The 22616-nt window shown below is 42.2% G+C and overlaps 1 protein-coding gene across 5 annotated transcripts in view; it reads right to left on the bottom strand.

Moving 5' to 3' along the window:
• The window catches only part of PCDH11X (protocadherin 11 X-linked), a 3021270-nt gene that overhangs the window by 1448616 nt on the left and 1550038 nt on the right, over positions 1-22616 (bottom strand). Inside the window, exon 6 of one of the 5 annotated variants that reach the window (XM_029606606.1) lies at positions 22205-22527. The exons of the other annotated variants lie outside the window; for them this stretch is intronic. Coding sequence (XP_029462466.1) covers positions 22474-22527 — 54 coding nt within the window. The 3' untranslated portion in view covers positions 22205-22473. Of the gene's footprint in view, positions 1-22204; positions 22528-22616 lie in introns of those variants that run through there. 5 annotated transcript variants of the gene reach the window in all.

Below are 22616 nucleotides of genomic sequence, written 5' to 3'. Positions count from 1 at the left end.
AAGTTCATTTTTCTTGATTGACTACCATTTTAATTATTGAGTAGTATGTGATATGTCTGCTGTTTGAAATATTTTATTGGTGTTTGGTAAAGCTTTCAAAATTTGCATGAGTCTTTAATTATTGGATATTCTATTCATCAGCTGTTTTGAAATTATTTTATTTGTATGATTTTATAATTATGATTAATGATTTATATATCTTGATTTTATTGATTTGTTTCACGAGGAATGGTGAAATTTTTATTTTTCCATTGTTACACTGTATAGAGTCTGGTGTGATGCGTTTTACAGTTCAGTTTTTGTCTGCACATTTCTATTTATACTTTATGTGGCTTTATTCTGTATTTGGTGAGGGTCTGTCTCTGCTCTGTGTATGTGACCATGATGAGAGATTCTGCAAGCATATAGTGTCTGTATAGGGATCTATAGCAATCAGGTTTGTTTTGTTTCCTCCGTAGGTGGTGTATTGGTATTCTAGGACCCAGTGTAATATTTACCCTTGCTTTTTCACAGGTAGGCTTATTGTTTGAGTCCTTGGTGTTATTACTGTTATGTTATGATGGGATTGCAGTATAGATTTTGAGTGTCTTTTTTGCGGGGTTTTGTGTTAGTTCACAATGTGCCTGACAGTAGATGGTGTTTGTGCTGCTGTTACTGTGAGGTGACACCAGAAATTGAAAATATCTTTTAGTATGATGAGCTGTAAGGGAAACATCCATGCTCCATTGTTTGGGGGAATTTCAGTGGATGCACAGAGTTACAGAACTGGAGGTGCAGGATTTGTATTGAAATTCTGTCCCTTCCTATATATTCCAGACTTCACTCTCATAGCCCTATAGGATTAGTTGAATGAGGCTATCAAATAATTTTATAGTGTGAAACTGGCCAGCTTTTTAAAATTACACAGAAGACCCTTTGGACTTTTTTATTAACACTTTTTTTTTATAACCAATTTTAAAGCAGGATCCATGCTATAGATATGGGTGTGATGAAGAAATGTCATTTTGCCCCCCCCCCCCCCCCCACAATTCTTCTATCTAGAGATGCCACTGATTTTCTGTGACCTTAAGTATTAGTACAAGAAGGATTAAGGGGGGATGCTGGAGAGGCACACAAATGCATTGGCCCCCGGGCGCCAGAGACCCTTGGTGCGCCAATGGGTGCGAGCCATATGGGGCCACAAGCGGTGGCAAAGAGGAGTGGAGATTTGGCGGGCCGCGAGCAGTGCCCAACCTGCTCGTGACCCAGAAAACCACACAGTCAACGGGCATGATTGAGAATGAGGTAAGAGTCGGGGCTGAGACCGGGGGGGAGGGGGCAGCGCAACCCGGGTGGGGGGGAAGGGAGAAGGCTCGCCTAGGGCACCAAATCCCCTTGCACCGGCCCTTCTGGAGCCACAGCATCGCTGGAACTAGGACTGAAAATTGCCAAGGTGGTCGAAGCAATTGTGATCAGCAAGCCCTGGGAGCCTCCAAACAGGTGCTTTCACTTAACTCCTGCCCTGACCCAGGCACTAAAAAACGTGCACTAACCTTTCTCCCTACTAGAACAGATCCCTTCATAGCCTGTGAATGGATATTTGCCTCCTTTACATGCCATTTGCATGCACTAACTCAAAACCTGCCACAGTATTGGGTTTGTATACACTTTTTTTCCGCACTGAGCTTGTTATTACATACACACATGAGATCAGCGTAGGAAAACCCACTTAATTATGAGCACAAAAATCCGCAGCAAGTTTTGCGCAGCTCATTACATCAGCCCCAATATATGTAACTGGAGCACCCGCAACACCCTGTTCAGCCACTACCCCCAAGTTCAATGCCCACACAAGAAAGACAGATGTCAATTTGAAACTAATGTTTATTAGATTCCTTGACAAGGTAATCTAATAAGTTCCTGATTCCAATTACCTATTCCAGGCCCCTTTTTAGGAGGTGCTGTCAAGATCAGATTACTGAGACTGCTTGCATCTGCTCCACAAACCTTACTAAGTTGCACTGTCTTCAAAGGAGGCCCCAAAAGGTAAGCCAACACATGGCAGGCCTACCAGCTTCCCCTCTCAACTGCTTTTTGACCCTCTGGTGTCTTCAAAGCCCAATCCCTTGGATGTATCTGTCAGACACTGGGTTGTTGGTCCTTGACAAGAAAATGACTCTATCCACATCTCTTGAACACCTGTTGGCACCTCCCCTTACTCGGATTTCCCCTCCCCCAATATTGGATTTGAGCACCCTAGTGTGACATGGGAAACAGTAATTGCATGCATATTCCAAACTAACATAGAACATCCTCAAAATTGGCAAAACATAAGGGGTAGATTTGGAGGGAAAGCTGACCTGGAAACAGGTGGAAAAGAAGGGATACCCACTGGGGCTGGCAAATTTAAATTCCCCACCAGCTCTGCACCCAACATTGGCATCACTATGGCAGCCCAGGAACCAATCAAGAGCAGCTACAGCCATCGTCATGCCCCTGATGATGTCACTGCAACTGGCACCTGCCAATCCCATGGTACTGCATCATTACAGAGCACCAAAGAGCCACAAGAAGGGGCTTTCACCAGCCACTGTGAACATGTGGCTGGTGCCATTATGCCCCCAACCTCAGCACAGCCTGCTCACCCCAGAAAGCCATTGAAAGGTATGTCCAGGTGACCCCCCACTGCCAGGTGCTTTGTGTGCCCCGATTCTAGTGGCATCTGCAAATCCACAGTGGGGCTGCCCATTTCCTAAAAACATAATTATATGTATATGCTCTGAGATTTTATCCATGGATACAACAAATGTTTGTATTTATTATATATTTCATTTAATTTATATGCCACACTATCTCTAAGTGGCTCACAATACTACCCCATAATTATAAAATACAAAATATAAACATAAAACCAAATGCAAATAAAAATAAAATATAAACATTATTAACAATAAAAACAGACAGCAATAACCAAATAGAAACTAATTGACCATAAAATAGCAGCTACTGACAAGAAAAACAAGCTTGTGTATTACATCCTTGGCATTCTCTACTTGCAAAACATAAAACACCCATTGTTCATAGCCTGAATAGACAAATTAAAAGCCTTCATAAAACAAATTGTTTTGAAATTCTTCTTAAAATTTTTAAAACTCTATTTCAGACATAGAATTTCCAAAAGATGATTCTAAAGAACAAGTCTGACCAGTTTTCCAGAAAATCTATTTCTAAAAGGATACATTTATAAACTTTTTTTGCTGTGATCATTATCCTTCTCTGTTCTTTTGTACTTGTATCTTTGAAAATTGACCTCATTGTGATAGATTACATGTTGTGCATGGGTAAAGTCTAAGGCACATGTATCAAGCTGGAAGCAGATCTACCAATAAGAAATGCCTGTTTGTCAAACCTCTTATTTAATCTTTCTTTTTGACCTTAATGCTGCAGACTTCTAGTTTTAATATTTTACAATTCATTTGACAGGAAAAGAAAATAATTAGAATTCCTATGTTCTGACTTTTATTTAAGTTCTGAGAAGACATCAAAGTTTACATTTTTTATGAAGTTCATCCCTCTAAGCCACTCTCTCTGTTATGATTCCATGAGAATCAAGATACTGATGTACTGACCCCTCATCAGAACGAGGGCTGAGCAAAAATATAGCAGTCTCTGATTACAGTGTAAAACTCTGCTGTATGAGAGGTCAAGCTAAATCTTTTCATTGTGATTACAAATGGGAATAATGTCCCCACTTTTTCCAGCAATGCGGGGACCCTTAAGATAATCTTACAAAGTTCCTAGTCCAGGGCTTTGTTCAGTTCCAGGATTTTTCCACCCTGTTCCTTTTCAAAAGAATGATCATTTTCACAAGAGCTTCACTCAGAGAGTACTACTCACATAATGGGTGGAGTTAAATATCACCAAGGTAGAGTGTGTCAGGTAAGGTGAAACATCTACAGGCACAGGAGGAACCATATCGAAGTAATAGAGATTTTTTAATTCAATCAACGCAATCATCAGGCAGACATATCTTGCATATTAGAACACATTATTGTAAATAAAATTGTAGGTCCCCAACACGGGCTATGTTTCACACTGGCTGCATCAGGAGGGACAGAGCAGGAGATCAAACAGATCTTCAACAATGTGAAAACAAATCTATTGGGGTAAAAGTAGATGGTAAATGGCAAAACCCCACAAAGGCACTTATAAAGACATAGGGGTAGATTTAAAAGGGTTACACACATAAGTTATGTGCGTAACCCTTTCAAAACCCCCCTGCGCGCGCCAAGCCTATTTTTCCTGGGGGGGGGGGGGTGCGGGGGGACTGTGTCGGGGGCGTGTCGTGGCGGCGCGTCATTCGGGGGCATTTCGGGGGCATCGCCGAGGCCTCCGAAATCGCTCCCAGGCCGGGAATCATTCGGCAGGCCGCTTCTCAAAAAAGATATAGTTGCGATGGAGAAGGTACAGAGAAGGGCAACCAAAATGATAAAGGGGATGGAACAGCTTCCCTATGAGGAAAAGGCTGAAGAGGTTAGGGCTGTTCAGCTTGGAGAAGAGATGGCTGAGGGGGGATATGACAGAGGTCTTTAGATCATGAGAGGTCTTGAACAAGTAGATGTGACTCGGTTATTTTCACTTTCGAATAATAGAAGGACTAGGAGTGGCATTCCATGAAGTTAGCAAGTAGCACATTTAAGACTAATCTGAGAAAATTCTTTTTTCACTCAAAGCACAATAAAGCTCTGGAATTTGTTGCCAGAGGATGTGGTTAGTGCAGTAGTGTAGCTGGGTTCAAAAAAGGTTTGCATAAGTTCTTGGAGGAGAAGTCCATTAATGGCTATTAATCAATTTTACTTAGGGAATAGCCACTGCTATTAATTGCATCAATAGCATGGGATTTTCTTAGTGTTTGGGTAATTGCCAGGTTCTTGTGGCCTGGTTTTGGCCTCTGTTGGAAACAGGATGCTGGGCTTGATGGACCCTTGGTCTGACCCAGCATGGCAATTTCTTATGTTCTTATGAGTTACGCCTGCCTGGGGCAGGCATAACGTTCGCGATAAAGGTAGGGGGGTGTAGATAGGCTGGGGGGGTGGGTAGGTAGGGGAAGGTGGGGGAGGCCGAAGGAAAGTTCCCTCCGAGGCCGCTCCGATTTCAGAGCGGGCCTCGGTGGAAACCGGCAGCGCACCGCAGGGCTCGGCGCATGCAAGGTGCACAAATGTACACCCCCTTGTGCACGCCAACCCCGGATTTTATAAGATACATGCGGCGAACAAAAATATGCACAGGCATAGTTTTATAAAATCTACCCCTTAGTGATTAATAGGGATGTGCAATCGTTTTTCTTGAATTAGGCAATTTCAACGAAATTGCCTAATTCGGAATGGTTCGGGAGAACAGAAAAACAATTTAAATTTTTCAAGGTGAACAAAATAATTGACAGGCAAACAGCGTGAGAAAGTCGTTTCTGAAAAGTCTCCAGAATAACTGCTGAGCAGAGCAACAAATAGCAGTAAAAGATAAATGGGTGAACTCAAATAGGAAAAGAAACCAACTATGGTGATGGAAATCAAGAAAGAACTTGTATTCCCGACCATGCAAACAGAGGTATAAACCGCTTGTTACATTTGTTTCCACATTACCAATTTTTTTTTTTTAACAATCTCACTTAAACAAAGGGGCTTTGGTCCGATGCATGCTCAACATCTTTTCACGTTTTTTCTTTCTTGATTTCCCTCAACATAGTTGGTTCCTCTATAAGTCTCCCAATACACATAGCTCTTTTCCCAGTCCTCCTCACCTCTCTCTCCCCTTTAAAGGTTCCTTCATCTAAACCACTCACCCCTGCTTCTTCTTATCACAGTCCATGTCCTCTCTTCTAGCTTGTATCCCTTTTTCTCTTCTGTTAGCTACTGTCCCCTTCTCACAGCTCATGTCCCCTCTCTCAGCCTTCTCTGCAATTCTCCCAGCTCCTCTCACCCATACAGCTACTCCCCTCCCTCTCCCACAACTCTTCTCCCAGTCTCTCTTCCCCCTCACATCTCCTCCACTCCTCCTCTCCCTGTCAGACTTCCTTCTTTCAGTTCCTCTCCCAGACAGCATCACCTTTTACAACCAGCAGTTCTCTCAGCCCCTCTCTACCCCTGATTATGGCTCTTCTGTCACTCTTTTCCTTTCTGACAGCAGTGCCCACATCTCCAGTCTACCTCAGACAACATGTCTGTCCTAGACCGCTGCTGCTCTCTGGTTCTTCATTGGTCAGACATTCCATCGTCAGCCAATAGGCTGCAGGGGAAGGTGGGAACAGTAGCTGGGAGACAGAAGTGTAGAGCCTCCCCTCCCCAAAGCCCATTAGTCAGCTATTCAAGGGAAGTTGGGAGCAGTAACTAGGAGACAGAATCACTTCTTTACTGCCATCTCCCACATCCGTGCAGTATGCAGCTCTCAAGTTGTGATTCACAGGAGTACAGGAGGCAATACTGTGAGTGTTCAAGCACCCACGAAGCTGGTGCCTATATCCTGTATAAAATGGTGCCAATCTGAGCCAGAGAAAGATTTAGTATGTTGGCACCCCTAGGCACACTGTTGCCCTCCCCCCCCCCCCCCCCATCACTCCCCTGTGGTTAGATAGCAGGGAGCCGAAGGTCTAAAACACAGTCCCCCTCATTTTCTCTAGCTGCTCAGGGGTAGATTCTGAGGCAAAAATGTAAAAATTCTGAAGCAAATTGGGAAACATTTCCATCTTTTGTATTACATTATAAAAGTAAACTAGTTTTACAGTATATTTATTAGTATAATTCATTTTATTTTTATTGGTGAATAAAAGTTATCTTAAGTATCAGTACAGGGAATAGTTTGCTTTTTCTACTGCAGACTTGCTCCCTTTCCTCTCCTGTTCCCTGTATGCTGCTTGGAGAGGCAGGGCTGGATCAGGAAACATTTTCCCACTGAGGGAGATTCAGCACCGCTAAGAGGCAGCAAATCTTCAGCCAGCCCTGCTGTCCTCCAGAGTTTTGCTGCCCTAGGCACAGGCTTAGTGTGCCTATTGACAAATCCAAGCCTGATCTCAACCCGGTTGATGCCATTTTGTACAGCAACATTAGCAATGCCTGGCAGACTAAGGCTGATTCCATTTAGTATGGAAGAAATTTTAAAAGGTGCCAGCCTTAGTCTGCCAGTGCCATTTTTAAGTGCATTACCAGTAGGGCAAGAGCAGCTGGGAATCACTCCTGCCTCATGAAGAACATCAGTATAATAAGAGGTTTTGGCAATCTGTGAAAATTGGTAAGAAGTCCTGGGTTTGGGTTTTTATTTTTAAATGAAAGAAATGAAAACAAATATTTTTCTTTCGTTTATTTTTAATAACAAATTGAAAAAGTGGGGCATTTTGTGAATATTTTCCATTTTGTTTGAAACAAAGTGCAAGAGCTGAAAGCATTTGCATACTTTAACTTTAAAGCTAGGTGAGTAATTTGAAAATTGCTCCCTATAAGTGTAAGGATTTGTATGAGCACATATATGTAAAAGACTAAGTAAGTATATTTAGACTGTGTGTACTTCCAGCATATGAGAGAAAATATGTGAATATGAGATAGGATAAGAAGGGAAGTGAATATGTGGAGGCAAGAGTGTTGAGATATTCTGTAGGGTTTTAGGTCTGCTAAAACAACTTTTAAAATACTAGTCTCAAAATCTGCAGTGGAGAAAGAGTGTACTCTCTCTTTAAAAACAGATTTTGCCATAAAAAGAAAGTGATTTATACAGATGTTATACAGATGTTTCAATGTTCCTTCTCATGGCATGTGATTGTGAAAAATGGAATGTCTTTTTAAAACTAAATCTCCTTTTTGGCATGAAAGGAAATAAAAATTTTACAAAATCACTCCCATTAATTATAATGGGAGCTATGCAACTTCATCAATGAGCCTGATAGACAAATTCCATCCCAATGGAGGAATGAATATTAGAGATGTGAATCGTGTGATCGATCATCTTAATGATGGATTTCGGCTGGGGGGGGGAGGGAATCGGATCATCGCGGTTTTGTTTTTGTAAATATCGTGTAAATCGTGTAAATCGTAAATCGGGGGAGGGCGGGAAAACCGGCACACTAAAACATCCCTAAAACCCACCCCGACCCTTTAAAATAAATCCCCCACCCTCCCGAACCCCCCCAAAATGCCTTAAATTACCTGGGGTCCAGAGCGGGGGTCCCAGTGTGATCTTTTACTCTCGGGCCTGCGGTGCGTTGTAGAAATGGCGCCGGCGCTACCTTTGCCCTGTCATATGACAGGGCAAAGGTAGCGCCGGCGCCATTTTGTTTTTTGTCCCCCGACGTCAGGAGTGTAGGAGATCGCTCCCGGACCCCCGCTGGACCCCCAGGGACTTTTGGCCAGCTTGGGGGGGCCTCCTGACCCCCACAAGACTTGCCAAAAGTCCAGCGGGGGTCCAGGAGCGACCTCCTGCACTCGAATCGTTTTGCCGTACGGCCGGCGCCATTTTGTACGCTACAAACCTAAAAAATTTGCCACTCAGCACAACTGTATACATTTTCCCACCTCAACTATTGTCATTCTGCGCTTATACAATTTTGTATATAACCTGTGTACACATTAATTGTTCCTTCTTACCCCTGTATATAACCTGTGTACACATCAAATGTTCCTTGTACCCCTGTACATAACTTCTCCTCATGTATCCACTCACCATTCTCCTCCCCTTATCCTTTATCTCGTCTACCCCCAGCCCTCCCCCTCCTTATTTACTTATTTATTGTATTTTACCTCTTAATTATTTACTATGTTACTTCGTTGATGTTACACAATGTTCCATGTAAAGGCTTTGCCTATATATCCTTGGTTGTAAGTTATCTGTAAACCGGCACGATGTGCAAACGGTTGCCGGTATATAAAACAAAAATAAATAAATAAATAAATAAATAAACCATTGTTTTCATTGTATGATTTGATTGATGTTAGTTTGGATTTTTGTGATTTTAGCCTCGATAGTCTTCTTTAAGTTGCAGTAAACTGATTATTTGATTTTGTCTTCTTTCACCCAGTGCATTGACTGTATGGATGAACACTGGCTTGATTTTTTCTTCTAACCCATTTGGTTAATTTTGTCTTCCTTGCTGCTGTATTAGACCTTTTTGCATCTGGTAGAGTTTTTTCAGTAAGTGTGTGAGACAATGACTAAGATAGTGACTGACCATGTCAGGGGCACAGGAAGATAGCGTCCCCCTCATCCATAGTTGGAAGTAGGTCCATAGCATCCCTAGATTCATTTTAACAGACCAAACAGGGGTATGGTTTTATATGATATAACAAGTTAAAAATAAAAAACAGATTTTAATCATGTCAAAGTTGACTGATTAATCAATAGGCTCCGCTGAGCCTATTTTGCATAGGCTCAGCGGAGCGCGCAAGCCCTGGGCCATGCGTGACCCAGGGCTTTGCTAGGAGGCGTGTCGGGGGGTGTTGGGGGTGGGGGGAGCGTGATGTTTGGGGCATTCCGGGGATCGTGATGCCAGCCCGGGGGAGTTCTGGGGGAGCGTGGCCGAGGCCTCCGGACCAGCCCCCGGGTTGGGTGATGGTGCACCAGTGGGCCACCGGCGCGCGCGAGTTACACCTGCCTAAAGCAGGAGTAACTTTTATGATAAAGGTAGGGGCGAGGTTTAGATAGGACTGGGGAGGTGGCTTAGGTAGGGGAAGTTGAGGGAAGGTGGGGGAAGGTGGAAGGAAAGTTCCCTCTGAGGCCGCCCCAATTTTGGAGCGGCCTCAGAGGGAACGGGCAGCGCGCGCAGGGCTCGGCACGCACAAGGTGCACAAATGTGCACCCCCTTGTGTGTGCCAACCCTGGATTTTAAAAGAGTACGTGCATATCTATTGAAATCTGGTGTACTTTTCTTTGTGCCTGGTGTGCGAACAAAAGTACGCGCTCATGCTTTTTTTTAAAAAAGAAAATAGGATAAAGCATAAACGATGGCAAGTTAAATGTAAGACTAAGAGAGAATTTAAAAAGAAGTTGGCTGTAGAGGCAAAAGCTCACAGTAAAAACTTTTTAAAATATATCCGAAGCAGAAAGCCTGTGAGGGAGTCAGTTGGACCATTAGATGATTGAGGGGTTAAAGGGGCACTTAGAGAAGATAAGGCCATCGCAGAAAGATTAAATGATTTCTTTGCTTCGGTGTTTACTGAAGAGGATGTTGGGGAGGTTCCCGTAATGGAGAAGGTTTTCATGGGTAATCATTCAGATGGACTGAATCAAATCACGGTGAACCTAGAAGATGTGGTAGCCCTGATTGACAAACTGAAGAGTAGCAAATCACCTGGACTGGATGGTATACACCCCAGAGTTCTGAAGGAACTCAAAAATGAAATTTCAGACTATTAGTAAAAATTTGTAACCTATCATTAAAATCATCCATTGTACCTGAAGACTGGAGGATGGCAAATATAACCCCAATATTTAAAAAAGGCTCCAGAGGTGATCCGGGAAACTACAGACTGGTTAGCCTGACTTCAGTGCCAGGAAAAATATTGGAAAGTGTTCTAAACATCAAAATCACAGAACATATAGAAAGACATGGTTTAATGGAACAAAGTCAGCATGGCTTTACCCAAGGCAAGTCTTGCCTCACAAATCTGCTTCACTTTTTTGAAGGAGTTAATAATCATGTGGATAAAGGTGAACCGGTAGATGTAGTATACTTGGATTTTCAGAAGGCATTTAACAAAGTTCCTCATGAGAGGCTTCTATGAAAAGTAAAAAGTCATGGGATAGGTGGCGATGTCCTTTCATGGATTGCAAACTGGCTAAAAGACAGGAAACAGAGAATATGATTAAATGGACAATTTTCTTAGTGGGAGTGGACAGTGGAGTGCCTCAGGGATCTGTATTGGGACCCTTACTTTTCAATATATTTATAAATGATCTGGAAAGAAATACGAGTGAGATAATCAAATTTGCAGATGACACAAAATTGTTCCGAGTAGTTAAATCACAAGCAGATTGTGATAAATTGCAGGAAGAACTTGTGAGACTGGAAAATTGGGCATCCAAATGGCAGATGAAATTTAATGTGGATAAGTGCAAGGTGATGCATATAGGGAAAAATAACCCATGCTATAATTACACAATGTTGGGTTTCATATTAGGTGCTACAACCCAAGAAAGAGATCTAGGCGTCATAGTGGATAACACATTGAAATCGTCGGTTCAGTGTGCTGTGGCAGTCAAAAAAGCAAACAGAATGTTTGGGAATTATTAGAAAGGGAATGGTGAATAAAACAGAAAATGTCATAATGCCTCTGTATCGCTCCATGGTGAGACCGCACCTTGAATACAGTGTACAATTCTGGTCGCCGCATCTCAAAAAAGACATAATTGCGATGGAGAAGGTACAGAGAAGGGCTACCAAAATGATAAGGGGAATGGAACAGCTCCCCTATGAGGAAAGACTAAAGAGGTTAGGACTTTTCAGCTTGGAGAAGAGACGACTGAGGGGGGATATGATAGAGATGTTTAAAATTATGAGAGGTCTAGAACGGGTAGATGTGAATTGGTTATTTACTCTTTCGGATAGTAGAAAGACTAGGGGCACTCCATGAAGTTAACATGGGGCACATTTAAAACTAATTAGAGAAAGTTCTTTTTTACTCAACACACAATTAAACTGGAATTTGTTGCCAGAGGATGTGGTTAGTGCAGTTAGTATAGCTGTGTTTAAAAAAGGATTGGATAAGTTCTTGGAGGTGAAGTCCATTACCTGCAATTAAGTTCACTTAGAGAATAGCCACTGCCATTAGCAATGGTAACATGGAATAGACTTAGTTTTTGGGTACCTGCCAGGTTCTTATGGCCTGGATTGGCCACTGTTGGAAACAGGATGCTGGGCTTGATGGACCCTTGGTCTGACCCAGTATGCATTTTCTTATGTTCTTATGCTCTTAAAATGTACCCCTTACTGTTTCAGATAATCCCAAAATGTATATTTCCTCAAGAAGGTAATGCAAAAGGTATGAACATAGCATTTCTATATAAAAGAATGGATATAGATATTTTCTGTTATACTAAATTATATTTTTGAAATACATATTAATTCTGCCATACATCACAAAAAAACATATGCATACAATATGTCCTGGAAATAATTAATTTATGTATAGATCATATGTGAAAAAAATATAAAACATATTTTCTGTAATATTGTAACTTTTTCCATTTATACTGTAGAAAGCTGTTCTTTTATAATCCTTTGAGCTCACAGTGAAAGTTAACGAGAAAAGTTAACATTAATTAGGAAAGATAGTGAGATTATAGTAATATTTCCAGTCTAGTTTGCCTCATAATCTTTTATTGTTATATGTTTCTGCAATTAAATGTTTGTATGTAATATCAGTGAAAGAAATAAATAGCAAGGAAAGCTCCTTCCCCAGATGGTATTTGTTTTGTAATTTCTCAAGTACTAGATATAGCAATCCTATACATACTGATATATTGTCTCACTGTACAATATTATTGTTATTGGATAAAGCTTGAGGTCTTGAAAACTAAATGTATGAGAAGAAAAGAAAGCACCAATAAATCCTCATTTGATTGCTAGATTAGGTGTGCAGAACTGGCCAAATGCTAATTAGGTTGGCTTCTCTACTTTTCCCATTGCAGCACAGATGTGCTGGTGCTTGCTTTCACTGAATGTTTATGACCCGCATAGGCCCCAGAACACTGACAAGCCACTCCAGGCAGTTTGTTTGATTTTTGTCTGTCGGTAAACATTCATTCTGTTAATAAATTCAGTAGCTGACTTCAAACTCCAAGCTTGTTGTCCAATTAACTTACTGAGCATTTTATAGGAATTCTGGAGGCATTTTTGTTTTTTTCTCTGGAGATCAACATTCAACTTTTCCTTTTTCTTCTTTAACCTCTTGCCCATAAATGATGTAACAACAGACAGTGCCAATTCTCTTGACATTCTGTCCTCATTTCCACATTCCCTTCATAACAATGAAATGCATAAACAATGTGTTCTGATATAAGCTGATACAGACGAGAAAAATGTATTATTTATTGATTTGAGGCATTCTGTCAGCCATAAGTAGAGGATAAGAACATTTGATGCTTAAACAGTGCATAATGTTTTCCAGAGTATTTCAACATACACTCATTCTTGGGACTGAGCAAAAGTTGGGAACATGACACAAATAGTATGTGTTGTCTGTACAGGCAGTAATTTCCTTTTTCTGAACAATGAACTTGCATTCTTTTTATAGAATGTCTGAAATCTTAAAAAGTCTGAATCAACAGTGTGTCTGAGACTCAACCTAAAAGACTGTATTTAAAAACATAAACAAATCTTTAAGCTTGTCATATTTTAGAATGCTTTGAAATTCTGTTATGGTAAATTTCCTGATAGACAACAGTGGATCTTTGTTGAATGTATTTAATGAAGAAGGTCTCCTTTTATAGTGAATGAAACTCCTATTAAATTGGGGCATACGGGACTCTACTCCACCACTCAACCAGCCCCCCCCCCCCACCCAGACCCCACTCCTCTCACTGCCCTTTGTGACCCATTGATATTGACACTTGATCTCAAATTGGATTGGATTGGATTGTAGTTTTATTAGATGATCAAGAGCACATCTAACACAGGTATGCAAGTGCAGAACCTCCAACCCTAGCCACCCCTACTCCACTGCCTAAATCCAATCCCCAGAACTTGCTTTTGTCACATGATAAGGGCAAGAGCACATCTACATCATTTTGAAAATTGGCATCTACAGTCCTGGAGCTAAGGAGTGCTCTGGCCCCCACACAGGCTACTGAAGATTCATTTATAAGTACTGGGGGGGGGTTAGGGAGTTTAGCTTGGGGTTCACCTATATACCTAGTGCACCATGGTAATTTTTGGAGTTTGGTGAGTGGGGGTTGGAGTTTGTGATTTGGAAGGTGACCACTAGACCCGAGGGATTTAACTTTCTTTGCAAGGTGGGGGAAAGAAATGGGCTTTATAGGGGGTGGGAAATTTTGTGGCTAATAGGCCATTTTGTGGTTCAAGGGGAGAGGTTGGGCAAGAGCCATCACCATGCAATTACCTCCATTATTTTCTATTTATTTTGGAGGAGGGGCAGAGCTGCCTGAAGATGGGCTGGAGCCTACAATGACCCCTGAAAGTCATTTTTTGCTGGCTTGGGGAGGGTTATTTCTAGCACTTTGCCCTTAAATGTTTCTGTAGCATCATCAGGGACCTGCCTTTGTGGCCCAGTGTTCCCTTGGAAAAATAACTACACCTTTTTAAAAACACTAAAATAATGGGGCAGGCTTTTTTCTAAGTTAGCTGTGTTATTTTATTACTATACAATTGTCTGTGCATAGACTATTTTGCATGCATTAGGCAAGTGTATACATGCTAATGCATGCAAATCAGCTTATTTCCAAAGGGGGAGGTGATCTTGTATTCTATTGTACCATATTGCTTGATATCATGCGATAGTGTTGCAATTTGGTGAAATTGTGTGATAAACAGCATTTAACAAGTGTTACATGATGTTTAACTCATGGTACTGTCTTATCACAGCTTAGTAAACCCACTTATAATTTAGCTGGATAATGCCTATATTTAGCATTATTCAGTTACATCTCTGGATAACTTTAGGACTGATGTACAGCAATCCTAAATAAAACACCCACACACATAACCAAAAAGGGGCAGAGCAGTAGCCCCTCACCACACCTGTGATTTCAATAGAAAATAATTAAGCGATTGCAAGAACCCCCTCACCTCTTCTCCAAATACAAAAGAATTGAGAGAGGAGCAGCTCTCCATCCAGTAAAACAAAATTTAAGATGACCCAGTGACTCCCCTCAAACATGGCCCTCCCCCCCCCCCCCCCCACTCAGGACCCTCAAGACAGAACAGAAGGAGTACAGTTTCCTACCTCCTCCCAGTCTCTCAGGCTGATACAGTAAGGAGCAGTAGGGAGAGCTGTGTTAGTGCCGGGCGCACCCGCGGTTGCCGCACGCACAGTGCGGCTCACCTACCGCTCGATACTGTATGTAAATAGCTTGCAAATGCAAGCTGCGTCTAAGAAGCGTCCATGAAGCGTTAGGCCCGCGCAACCCATTTTACTGTATAGAGCGCCTATACAGTATCCTGGGTGTGCGGGCCTAACGCTTCACGAACACGCTGGTATCTGTCATTTCAAATGACATTTGAAATGACAGATACCAGGAAGTGGACGGTTCTCCTACGCTAGGGATTGCCAGTCCTCTCTCCTCTCCTCCCGAAGCAAGCAACGAAAGCAGAAAAAACGAAAAAAAAAAAAGTAGCAAGAGAGAGAGGGAAGAGAGGACGGGCAATCCTACGCTTGGGATTGTCAGTCCTCTCTCCCCTCCTCCCGAAGCAAGGCGCGAAAAGCAGCCTTGCTTTTCGGGAGGAAGGGAGAAAGGACTGGCAGTGAAAAGCAACAAAGTGACTTACTTTTTTTGCAGCCCCCCTCCGGAGACGGACATCGGCGACGAGGGACCGCGGCTCCCCTGCCTCCAGCTGCCCAAGAAGATTGATGCATCGCACAGGCAAAGGTGGCCCCTGTGCGTGCAATTGGGCCGCTCAAGATGTGACGTCGCGAACTTTGGCGTCATGGCATGTGATGTCATGTCTTGAGCGGCCAATTGCACGCACAGGGGCCGCTTTCGCCCGTGCGATGCGTCCATCTTCGCGGGCAGCTGGAGGCAGGGGAGCCGCGGTCCCTCGTCGCCAATGTCCGTCTCCAGAGGGGGGCTGCAAAAAAAGTAAGTCGCTTCGTTGCTTTGCACTGCCAGTCCTCTCTCCCCTCCTCCCGAAAAGCAAGGCTGCTTTTCGCGCCTTGCTTCGGGAGGAGGGGAGAGAGGACTGGCAATCCCGAGCGTAGGATTGCCCGTCCTCTCTCCCCTCTCTCTCTTGCAACTTTTTTTTTTCACTTTTTCGCTTTTTTTTATTTTTTCCCTTTTTCAATTTTTTTCCGCTTTCGTTGCTTCGGGAGGAGGGGAGAGGACTGGGGCTGCTCCGGAAACCAGCACCCATGGACACGGCCGGGGCAGGTGAGCGGGGGCTGGGGGAACGTTTGCCGCCTACCCTTACCCCTGCCTCTAACGCAGGGGTAAGGGTAGGCGGTAAGTTAGCAGGTTAAACGCGTGGAAAACGGCAGGGTAAAAAAGCGATAGTCGGGGTGCGCATTACTGTATGGGAGGGAATAGCTAATTTGATCGTTTACATGTAATATACATGCCGCGGGTGGAAGGGGTTACCCGGTGATTTAAGGACGCGATAAGAGTAGGTTAAAGGGGATTGTGTATCGCAGGAAGGGCTAACGCGGCCAAAAAGTGGGTAGAAAGCGGGTTAGGAGCAGGGTAACCGCGGCCACACTTTACTGTATTGACCTGATAGTAAGTCACAGATAAAGCCCACATTGGTCCATCCAGTCTGCCTAGTTGAGATTCCTCTGCATTGAGTGGATGAGCATACATATTCCCATAGACAATCCAACACCAACTTCTTCCCACTGTCTTGTCTTTTTTTTAATCTGAAATCACACCTCTTTACCCATCACTGCTATCACAAGGCTGGTGCAAGGGTATGAGATGTTCTTCATACACAGTTAAAAATTATGCAGTTATAACAGATTTTACATGGAAAAGGACATTCAAAGTATAGTCTTCTGAGGTAAAAATATGACATATAACATGTATATTATATTTACAGGTACTACTGTGCTACGGAATGGAAAACCATGCGAAAAAAACAAAACACTTGGAACCCATAAGGTGTTAAGTCTACTGTAATGTGTGTTGAATTAGGCTTGGCTGCTAGAAAGCCATGATTAAACTGAATTACAATTATGATTTAGTACATCTCCCAAAACCAAATAGCATTAACTGTCATCACTCAAATATTAAAACTCTACTTAATAAAAAACATGCAAATATTATACCAGGCCCTAAAACCAGTATACCTCCTATTAGGAAGCAGAACAAGCCAAGCTGCTTATAGATCCCTACACAGAAACTATATGCAAGCAGAAAACCTTCCCTTGGTCACACATGCAGAATACAAACAAATCCTCACCAAATATGGAAAAAAGTATACCATGAAGTATAAATAGAAACACACAGTTGGAAACCCCCACAAGCCAGACTCTGGCCCTCACACATTCACATGCTCTCTTACACTCACTGACTCTCTCCCTCCCACACGTACATAAAGACTCTTTCACATTCCTTGATTCTCTCTCCCTCTCACAAGCAGGCTCTTACACTTTCTGACTCTTTCTCTCTCCTACATGCAGATATAGACTCTCTTACACTCACTGACTCTCCCTCCCACACACACACACACACATACACACACACATACAGGCTCTCTCTCTCTCTCTCTCTCACACACACACACACACACACACACACACACACACACACACACAGAGAAAGGCTGGCTTACATTCATGCTCTCTCCCTTCTCACATGCACATATACATACAGGCTCACACATTCATTCACTCCCACACATATATACGGACTGTTTCACACTGACTCTCTCTCTCTCACAAGCACATACAGGCTCTCTCACACTCACTGACGTGCTCTACTTCCCACATGTGCATACAGGTTCTTTCACACTCACTCTCTCTCCTTCCCCACATGCATACAGGCTCTCTTTCTCACACACACTGACTCTCTTTTTGTCACACACAGAGGCTCTCACACACTTTCCTGGCCTCTGCTTCAGCAAACCTATGTCCCACTGGCGCTTTGGTTGTGCTGTGGGCAGGAAGGGAGGTGCTGGTGTCCTTTACTTATTGTCACATGGAAAGAAGAGGAGCTGGCAGCTCCACTGTTGTACTGCAGGCCAGGAGGAAGGGTGCTGGCAAGCATATTTCTTTCATGAGCTGTGGACTGGAGGTGAGTTGGAGATGACCTCATTTTTTGGTTTGCCACAGGCAGGAGCCAGGAGGGATAGTGCCAGCAGTCCCATGGATGGGAGGGTAAGTGCCAGCAGCCCAGCTGGGACATTTTTTTGTTGGGCTGTGGTCAGTAGTAGAAGTGTTGGTAGCTTATATTATTGCCCCATGGGAAGGAGAAGAAGTTCAGGCAGCTGCACTTCCTGTTATGCTGAGACCAAGAGGAGAGGTGCCGCAGGCAGAAGATGAAGTGAGATGAGGCATTGGTGGCCTCTTTTCTTGTTTTGTCACAGGTGGGAGGTGAGAATGGTGGTGGTGCCAGCAGCTCCAAGGGGTCTTTTATTATTGGTCCTTGGGCAGGAGAGTCAGTGCCATCAGCCAGGATTATAGCAGGGAGAAAAGGGGTTACGTGCATAGTGCCATTGTTGGCTATGGACTTAAACCATAGCTCCTCCAAGCTGGTTAATGGCAGATGGTTAATGGTAGATGGCTGCGACTGCTCTGCCTCACATCTTTTTTGCCTTTCTCCACCTCCATGGGTAAGATGGCTGCTTCTGGTGCTGAGTGCCAAAACCCTCGGCGTCTCCAACTCAGCATAGGCGTCCCTGTCCGCCATGCTCCTTCCCATGGCCTCCTAGGGCGTGCGCGCTCATGCTGCCTACGCTTATCTACACGTCATGGCGGGGACCTCGAGGGTGTCCCCACCGCATGATGTCAGTACCTCTAGGTATTTAAGCCTCCTCTCTGCTCATAACAAACGAGTTAACAAGGACTTTGGTTTAGCTACTCTGACCGCTTCTAAACTGCATGCCTAGACTCCTCACTACCCTCTGGGGTATTTCACTCCTGATGGAGCTCTGGGCACCCACTCCTCAGGGGCCTCTCGCTTCCAACTTCCCTTTGGGACTTTCTTCTTAACTGAGACAGCCGCTCCTCTGAGATCTCTTCTTCTATTACAGGATCATTTGTGCTTCCTGGTAGTCGCTCCTCGAGGGCCTATCCAGCTCAGAAGTATCCTGCATCACGGCCCGCTGGTCCCACCATCACCAACTACCAGGAGAATTCCTGCACTACTCTTCAGTGAGTACCTCTATGATCCAGCTCTCCATTTCCACCCACCAGGTTCGGCTTATCCCGCTCTGCGGAACACTACCAACCTTGTACATCTGGGTGAGACTTTCCATCTGAGGCTGTCTGAACGTATTGGCACCTTGCTGGACTTCAGTGCCTTCTCTTCCTGCCTTATTACCAGATATCCACAGCAGTACAATAAAAAGGCTTTCCATCTCTAGTGTCTGCTCTCTGAGTCTAGCCTATCGCTGTGGTTCCCCACGGGGCCCCTCCCCGTGGGTGGAATAATCTCCACAGTGACTAAGAGTCCACACTATGCCTCAAACTCAACAGTTAAGGAGATGCAGATGTAAAAAGCTACTGTGCTCAACTGGAGGATTAAAATCTGGACAATTTCTAGACATTTTATCCCTTTGTCTGGCTTCTGGACACTATCTTAAAATTTTGTACTGTCCGTAGAAAATCCGAACAGTTGGCAACCCTAATTGTGAGCCTTTCAGCCCAGTTTCCCCATCTATCCTACTGAAAAAGAATAAATAATGTGGGCCATAGTGCCCTCTCTCTAAGCTCCCCAAAAGATGCTAACAACATTGCACAAAGCCTTTCCATCTCCTCTCCTCCAAGAATTCACAAAATTATTTTTGAATCCAGGTCCCGTCCTGAAGTTCACCCTAATCTCTCTCCCTTTATGTCTACCTCAAACCCTCCCAGACAATCCACCACAGCCACTGGGAGCTCAGTACAATTATCCGGCTTCATCCAACATTGTCTTGATAGCAGCATCGATAGCATTAGCTGTCAAAGCAATGCTGTTTGTGCAGGAAGCTCCAGGCAGCTACTGGAGAATTAAGCAGGGTGCTAGGCAGGTTAAATGAGTTCACGTAGGACATGCAGAGAGGATAGGTTTCTGGAGGAGCCTTAGATTCAATAATTATTTTGTGAATACAGAGGAGAGGAGACGAGACTTCTCAGGGCTATAGGCCCACAAATGTTTATAACTTTTGCTGGGCTTAGTTGAAGGGGTTGGGAACTATGGCTCACATTACCTATTCATTTTCAGCAGAGTAGGAGGGTGGATCTGGCTGATAGGTTCACAATGATTTTTTTTTTTCTGGAGGGGTTTCAGCTACATTTTGAATATTGTAGGTTAAAGTTATCTGAGGACACATTTTCAGATAACTTTAACCCTACTCAGAAACATGACCAGGCTTAGCTGAAAAACTTATTTGAATAACTCTAAATATTGGAGTTAGCCAAATACGTTATCACATCAAGTTTATTCCATTTGGCATGCCTCCATTTTACTTTGATAGATGTCATCCGGTTAATGACTTAGTTAAAATGTATTCAGAGAGTCAAACCTCGGGGTTTGACTGGCTAATTCAAAAGTTACCTGGACAAATCTCTTTGACTATTGACCTCACAATGTTTATTTTTAGTATATTTTCTTTTTGTTATTGATCAGGTGAAACCATATGGATGAGGAGGAGATAGGATTCGCTTCTGACTAATCTAAAACAGTGAGGAATTTTTCATTTGGCCACTGTTTCTTCCCATAGACATCATCACATTATTGAATCACATGTTTCTATGAAACTAGTTTGGCTGTGGTTTTGTTTTTGTGCTTTCAACTGAGAAGATTTTTCTCTACAGAGTTTTCTTTCCATCAAACTGTTCTGGGTAGTCTATCTGTATGTATTTGTCCTTTGTTTTAAGTCTATGGATTTGTATTTGTTTGCACCAATGAACATCAATTGGTATGATAATGTCGCTTTGAGTTTTCAACTGTTGTTTTCATGATTGTCCCAAGACTAATGAGTTGTTTGTACAAATTAGCTCTTTTATTTTAAATTTACATGGCATATATTGTACAAGATTGGTTTTGAATAAATGAGATTTCATTATTTATGTTTTGTATGTTCATTTCTCCATTCCCCCACCCTTATTTTTCAACTAGGTTCAGGTATCAGCTGTTTGATCCTTCTTAGCAACATTTGTTTTGCAAACTTCCACTGTAACAATAGTGGGAGTGTGTCAGTTAAAATCTTTCAAATCTATTGGCTGTATTTTCTTTAACCACTCCCCTTTTTTGCTATCAGCTGCTCATTGCTTCTCAGCAGCTCTTGCATCATCAAACTTTCATGGTGTTAATGTTGTGGGCATGGCTACTGAACTTCTTTCATTTGATTGGGTATGTTCTGCTGGTTTATATTTATCACAGTATCTGGCCTTTGTTTAAAGCACAGCATGATAGGATGATGGAGATTTGTTTTCCCTTTTTGTATATTATTCTATATCCTGAAGTAGACACCAGGTGCTGTATGCAAGCCTTCTGTGCCAAAAATATGGATCTGTGTTGTTTTACCAGGTTGGTTCCATTGGGCTATTTCATTGGATCAGCTTAGTCACTGGTGTGCCTTTCAATTCAAGAGTGCCTTTTCATTGAGACATGTCTCTGCCTTTGCATGCATTATCTTCAAGAGCTCCTTTTTAAAGATGAACATCTCTTCCTTTATGTGCATTGGCTTTACATTTAAGAAAAAATACTTTCTATGCAATTTCTATTAAATTGCATACAGATTCTTGCTATAATTTTTTTTTTTTTTTGCTTTTATTTAAAATTTTTCAAAAAATATTTTGTTGGACTTTATAATTAAAGATATTATGGAAAGTTTCTACTCCCTATAATTTATATGAGAAGCCCAATAATTAGCATTTCTGCCACATCTTTTTTTATTTGTTCAGTTTGATTTTCTTCCTCCTCCTCCTCCTCTTCTATGTGACTATAATCATAGCAGATTTCATTTATATATAGAAGCATAAAATCTAGACCTATAAACAAATGAGAATTAAAGAAAATATATTTCTAATATCTTAAAGCTGGATATCTGACATAAATGTTCTAGAATTTGATCCTTTAAAATGTTTTAAAGCCAAATGCACCAATTTTTAAACAAAATATAACAGATCATTCAAGTTTCTGTCATTGTACATTAATGATATATATATATATAGTTGTACATTAATGATATATGTAGTCTTACATTTTGCTGATCACTTTTTAACCACAGAAAGAAGTAAAAATGATTTTGCTCAAGAAGGCAAGCAGTTCTTGGAACTGAAAAAGAGCAAACAACTAAATATTGCAATTTTTTTTCATTTTCATTTAATAGCCAACCTGAAAGTATATAAAAGAAATCAATAGGTATAGACAGAGCTGTTGAATAGACATAATAGAAAGAAAAGAGAATGGAAGACCTCCAATCTGAAGTCATATGTGTTCTAAAACAACCACAATTGCAAAGTACTTCTTGATAAGTAAAAGGAAAAGAAAAAAAATCTTTTAAAAATAACTATTACAAGGAGTTCCAATATGGTTAGTAGGAAGCATGGATCAGTGCTAAGTATTTTGTCAAAAGAAAATATATAACTTCTTGTGGCACTTTGTGGTCCTGAAGGTAAAATGCTGTATAACTTTACACATCTACTTGTCCATCACTTTCAAAAATCTGTTTTGCACAGGGTGTTCAACTGGATCCTGTCATCAGAAACACAAAATGTACCATTCCTCAGAATGATTAAATAGTAGTTTATCTGAGAGATTAAAGAACTGTCAGATTTAAGTAC

Source organism: Rhinatrema bivittatum, chromosome 6, assembly GCF_901001135.1.
Source record: "Rhinatrema bivittatum chromosome 6, aRhiBiv1.1, whole genome shotgun sequence".
Taxonomy (NCBI): Eukaryota; Metazoa; Chordata; class Amphibia; order Gymnophiona; family Rhinatrematidae; genus Rhinatrema; species Rhinatrema bivittatum.
The sequence above is the reverse complement of the archived record's forward strand: the minus strand, read 5'-3'. Positions and strand labels throughout refer to the sequence as shown.